Source organism: Coregonus clupeaformis, unplaced genomic scaffold (assembly GCF_020615455.1).
Source record: "Coregonus clupeaformis isolate EN_2021a unplaced genomic scaffold, ASM2061545v1 scaf1395, whole genome shotgun sequence".
NCBI classification, from domain to species: Eukaryota; Metazoa; Chordata; class Actinopteri; order Salmoniformes; family Salmonidae; genus Coregonus; species Coregonus clupeaformis.
This window is the reverse complement of record NW_025534849.1, coordinates 87,501-93,020: the sequence shown is the minus strand read 5'-3', so window position 1 is coordinate 93,020 and position 5,520 is coordinate 87,501. Positions and strand designations below refer to the sequence as shown.

At 50.1% G+C, this 5,520-nt stretch overlaps 1 protein-coding gene across 1 annotated transcript in view; it reads left to right on the top strand.

The window, feature by feature from the left end:
- The first annotated feature begins 1,865 nt into the window (after positions 1–1,865).
- The window catches only part of LOC123486977 (transmembrane protein 144-like), a 31,294-nt gene continuing 27,639 nt past the window's right edge, over positions 1,866–5,520 (top strand). The window contains exons 1-3 of the mRNA XM_045218137.1: positions 1,866–2,128; positions 2,237–2,392; positions 3,140–3,262. Coding sequence (XP_045074072.1) covers positions 2,029–2,128; positions 2,237–2,392; positions 3,140–3,262 — 379 coding nt within the window. The 5' untranslated portion in view covers positions 1,866–2,028. The remainder of the gene's footprint in view (positions 2,129–2,236; positions 2,393–3,139; positions 3,263–5,520) is intronic.

The window sequence follows — 5,520 nt, the reverse complement described above, 5'->3', positions numbered from 1 at the left end:
TAAAGGTCATGTTAACTGACTGATATTATCTCATAGAACAACATAAAGGCTTCATAATTCATAAAGGTCATGTTAACTGACTGATATTATCTCATAGAACAACATAAAGGCTTCATAATTCATAAAGGTCATGTTAACTGACTGATATTATCTTATAGAACAACATAAAGGCTTCATAATTCATAAAGGTCATGTTAACTGACTGATATAAGATCTCCTAAGTCTGTTAACCTCTGACCTTATTTTCGGCGTTTATTCCAAAACCCTGTTCTTTCCCCAGACGGATGGATGAACGAACCAGACGTCATTTATTTCCAGGTTTTAGGACTACAAGCTGGCGAACTCTATTGTGGCAAAGTTGGTTTCTGTTTCAGTCATATCTTTGGTCACGTTCGCGTGGGTCAATGAAAAATACCGTAATGATTGGTTGACAATAGAACCTCCCACAATGCAGGCGATGGCTTCAGCATGAAGTTGGCGAAGAGCAACTGCAGTCGAAACTTCATGACCTTCGATCACATTATTTTTGTAAAGTTCATGCAGTCGACATGTAGGTGCAAGTCGGACAATTTTTATCGCAATAATGCAACACACTTTAAAAGACGGTGACCAACTTTTGTCGACTTGACTAAAGTGATCTGCTCGAACTCCTTCTCTTCGCCCGACAAGTAGAGCCAGCTGTTCCCGCTCTTTTGTGAGCGTGCTGTTCCCGCTCTTTTGTGAGCGTGCTGTTCCCGCTCTTTTGTGAGCGTGCTGTTCCCGCTCTTTTGTGAGCTTGCTGTTCCCGCTCTTTTTGGAGCGCGCCAGATATTATGGAGGAGCCATGAGCTCAAGCGGGAGAAGGCGAAAGAGGAAACGCCCACTTACCCTGACAGGCATTTTTTTCCGTTGGTAAACGGCCTGAGTAAACGATCTTCTTTATTCATCATGAGTGCACCAAGATGGCGTAGCAGTGCGGTCGTGGTCTCTTGTTCCAAGATGGCGTAGCAGTGCGGTCGTGGTCTCTTGTTCCAAGATGGCGTAGCAGTGCGGTCGGGGTCTCTTGTTCCAAGATGGCGTAGCAGTGCGGTCGTGGTCTCTTGTTCCAAGATGGCGTAGCAGTGCGGTCGGGGTCTCTTGTTCCAAGATGGCGTAGCAGTGCGGTCGTGGTCTCTTGTTCCAAGATGGCGTAGCAGTGCGGTCGTGGTCTCTTGTTCCAAGATGGCGTAGCAGTGCGGTCGTGGTCTCTTGTGTGTCCATGTAAATAGCCTGTTTTTTTTTGTATTTTTTTGTATTTTCCCATCTGAAATTAGCCCACCCAACTACCTCATCCCCATATTGTTATTTATTTTGCTAATTTGCACCCCAGTATCTAATAATATAAATAATATGCCATTTAGCAGACGCTTTTATCCAAAGCGACTTACAGTCATGTGTGCATACATTTTTACGTATGGGTGGTCCCGGGGATCGAACCCACTACCCTGGCGTTACAAGCGCCATGCTCTACCAATTGAACAACAGAGGACCATTCTATTTGCACATCATCTCTTGCACATCTATCATTCCAGTGTTAATACGAAATTGTAACTATTTTGCACTATGGCCTATTTATTGCCTTACCTCCATAACTTGCTACATTTGCACACACTGTATATATATATTTTCTGTTGTATTTTTGACTTTATGTTTTGTTTTACCGCATATGTAACTCTGTGTTGTTGTTTTTATCGCACTGCTTTGCTTTATCTTGGCCAGGTCGCAGTTGTAAATGAGAACTTGTTCTCAACTGGTTTACCTGGGTAAATAAAGGTGAAATAAAAAAATAAAAACATCTTTGGGGTTAATATTCCCCGGCTGTGCGAAACGAACTGCACGTTGGTCATGTGATAAGTCATGTGGTCATGTGATGTACACGGAAGTGCAACTCCTCTGCACCGCAGTTGTCAGTAGTTTTAGAACCGGTCTACACCGTTTACTTCTAGTAGTATATTCAAGTAGCCTAGGTTAGTAGTGGTAGTAAGTTCGTATCTACTCCTCTCTGCGGTCATGTTATTGTTGAGTGTTGTGAGCAGTGTATGTCTGCTCCTACTAGCGACGCTACAGGCAGAGGTGGTACAATGTGACGCCGAATTGAACATATCTACAGGTTTGTTACCACAGGTTTCTGTCTTTCAACTTGCAATGTGTTTTCATTTAATATGGGTCTTGTCTGTATGGGCTACTAGTGTGTCAGACGGGTTTGTGCTTGTTTCAGATGAGAATATCGGACAACTCGGGAAGTATTCGCTGCAGCTGGTGACTAACTCATCCAACGGCACTGAGCTGACCTACGGCTTCATCTCCTGCGGGGTGGCCGTTCTGTTTTACGGTTCTAACTTTGTCCCAGTGAAGAAAATACCTACCGGAGACGGTAAGAACAAAGCGAGACCAATATAATGAGTTGAAAGCCTTCATAACTAACTAACTAGTTTACTCAACATATTAGCCGAGAGCCTTCATAACTAACTAGCTAGTTTACTAACATATTAGCCGAGAGCCTTCATAACTAACTAGCTAGTTTACTAACATATTAGCCGAGAGCCTTCATAACTAACTAACTAGTTTACTAACATATTAGCCGAGAGCCTTCATAACTAACTAGCTAGTTTATTCACCTTATTAGCTGTCTGAACGCTAACGTTCCAGTTATGGGATCCTACCTGTGCAGTTGGTTTTCTGGTCTTTAATCAACAACACTTGGTTTATTCCTGGTGGCTTTACCTGGTTTAGCCTTCTTCCTGTACTATTACATGTTCTGTTGTCTGATAAGGAATTTTTTTGCAACTTTACATTGTTCCAATGTTTTCCAAATGCAACTTTCCTTCTCGTGTAATGACTATTGGTCACTGACCGATTAGGCTGACCATCACACCTTTTTAATTACGTCATCACTAAATGCGTGACGCTGTTTAGTAAGAAAGGCAGAGCCACATTCAGTTGCCAAGCGTAGATAGAAATGCCACGACCAGAGCTCATGTGATGCCTTATTATACGTTATATAAAATATTCTACATTGCCTATTTGTAACTGATCATTTCCAAAACATTGTGTCCTGCTGAATGCGCCCCAGGTGTGTCCAGCTCACCTTTGCTACCTGTTGTGTGTCTGTGTGTTGCAGGTCTGTTCTTCCAGTGGGTGCTGTGTGCAGCAGTCTGGAGCGTCTCTCTGGTGGTCAACATTATTCTGGGGTCTCCTACCTTCTGGCCTCTAGCCATGCTGGGGGGGGCTATCTGGGCTACAGGTCAGTATCCCTCTAGCCATGCTGGGCGGGGCTATCTGGGCTACAGGTCAGTACACCTCTAGCCATGCTGGGGGGGGGCTATCTGGGCTACAGGTCAGTATCCCTCTAGCCATGCTGGGGGGGCTGCTATCTGGGCTACAGGTCAGTACACCTCTAGCCATGCTGGGGGGCTGCTATCTGGGCTACAGGTCAGTACACCTCTAGCCATGCTGGGGGGGCAGCTGGGCTACAGGTCAGTATCCCTCTAGCCATGCTGGGCGGGGCTATCTGGGCTACAGGTCAGTACACCTCTAGCCATGCTGGGGGGGCAGCTGGGCTACAGGTCAGTATCCCTCTAGCCATGCTGGGGGGGCAGCTGGGCTACAGGTCAGTACACCTCTAGCCATGCTGGGGGGCTATCTGGGCTACAGGTCAGTACACCTCTAGCCATGCTGGGGGGCAGCTGGGCTACAGGTCAGTACACCTCTAGCCATGCTGGGCGGGGCTATCTGGGCTACAGGTCAGTATCCCTCTAGCCATGCTGGGGGGGGGCTATCTGGGCTACAGGTCAGTACACCTCTAGCCATGCTGGGGGGGGGGCAGCTGGGCTACAGATCAGTATCCCTCTAGCCATGCTTGGGGGGGGCATCTGGGCTACAGGTCAGTATCCCTCTAGCCATGCTGGGGGGGGCATCTGGGCTACAGGTCAGTATCCCTCTAGCCATGCTGGGGGGGGGCTATCTGGGCTACAGGTCAGTACACCTCTAGCCATGCTGGGGGGGCTGCTATCTGGGCTACAGGTCAGTACACCTCTAGCCATGCTGGGGGGCAGCTGGGCTACAGGTCAGTATCCCTCTAGCCATGCTGGGGGGCTGCTATCTGGGCTACAGGTCAGTATCCCTCTAGCCATGCTGGGGGGCTGCTATCTGGGCTACAGGTCAGTACACCTCTAGCCATGCTGGGGGGGCAGCTGGGCTACAGGTCAGTATCCCTCTAGCCATGCTGGGGTGGGGGCTAGCTGGGCTACAGGTCAGTATCCCTCTAGCCATGCTGGGGCTGCTATCTGGGCTACAGGTCAGTATCCCTCTAGCCATGCTGGGGGCTGCTATCTGGGCTACAGGTCAGTATCCCTCTAGCCATGCTGGGGCTGCTATCTGGGCTACAGGTCAGTATCCCTCTAGCCATGCTGGGCGGGGCTATCTGGGCTACAGGTCAGTACACCTCTAGCCATGCTGGGGAGGGGGGCATCTGGGCTACAGGTCAGTATCCATCTAGCCATGCTGGGGGGGCTGCTATCTGGGCTACAGGTCAGTATCCCTCTAGCCATGCTGGGGGGCTGCTATCTGGGCTACAGGTCAGTATCCCTCTAGCCATGCTGGGGGCTGCTATCTGGGCTACAGGTCAGTATCCATCTAGCCATGCTGGGGGCTGCTATTTGGGCTACAGGTCAGTATCCCTCTAGCCATGCTGGGGGCTGCTATCTGGGCTACAGGTCAGTATCCATCTAGCCATGCTGGGGGGCTGCTATCTGGGCTACAGGTCAGTATCCCTCTAGCTACAGGTCAGTATCCCTCTAGCCATGCTGGGGGCTGCTATCTGGGCTACAGGTCAGTATCCCTCTAGCCATGCTGGGGGGCTGCTATCTGGGCTACAGGTCAGTATCAATCTAGCCATGCTGGGGGGTCTGCTATCTGGGCTACAGGTCAGTATCCCTCTAGCCATGCTGGGGGCTGCTATCTGGGCTACAGGTCAGTATCCCTCTAGCCATGCTGGGGGGCTGCTATCTGGGCTACAGGTCAGTATCCCTCTAGCCATGCTGGGGGGCTGCTATCTGGGCTACAGGTCAGTATCCCTCTAGCCATGCTGGGGGCTGCTATCTGGGCTACAGGTCAGTATCCCCTCTAGCCATGCTGGGGGGGCTGCTATCTGGGCTACAGGTCAGTATCCCTCTAGCCATGCTGGGGGGGCTGCTATCTGGGCTACAGGTCAGTATCCATCTAGCCATGCTGGGGGCTGCTATCTGGGCTACAGGTCAGTATCCCTCTAGCCATGCTGGGGGGCTGCTATCTGGGCTACAGGTCAGTATCCCTCTAGCCATGCTGGGGGGCTGCTATCTGGGCTACAGGTCAGTATCCCTCTCCTCTAGCCATGCTGGGGGGCTGCTATCTGGGCTACAGGTCAGTATCCCCTCTAGCCATGCTGGGGGGCTGCTATCTGGGCTACAGGTCAGTATCCCTCTAGCCATGCTGGGGGGCTGCTATCTGGGCTACAGGTCAGTA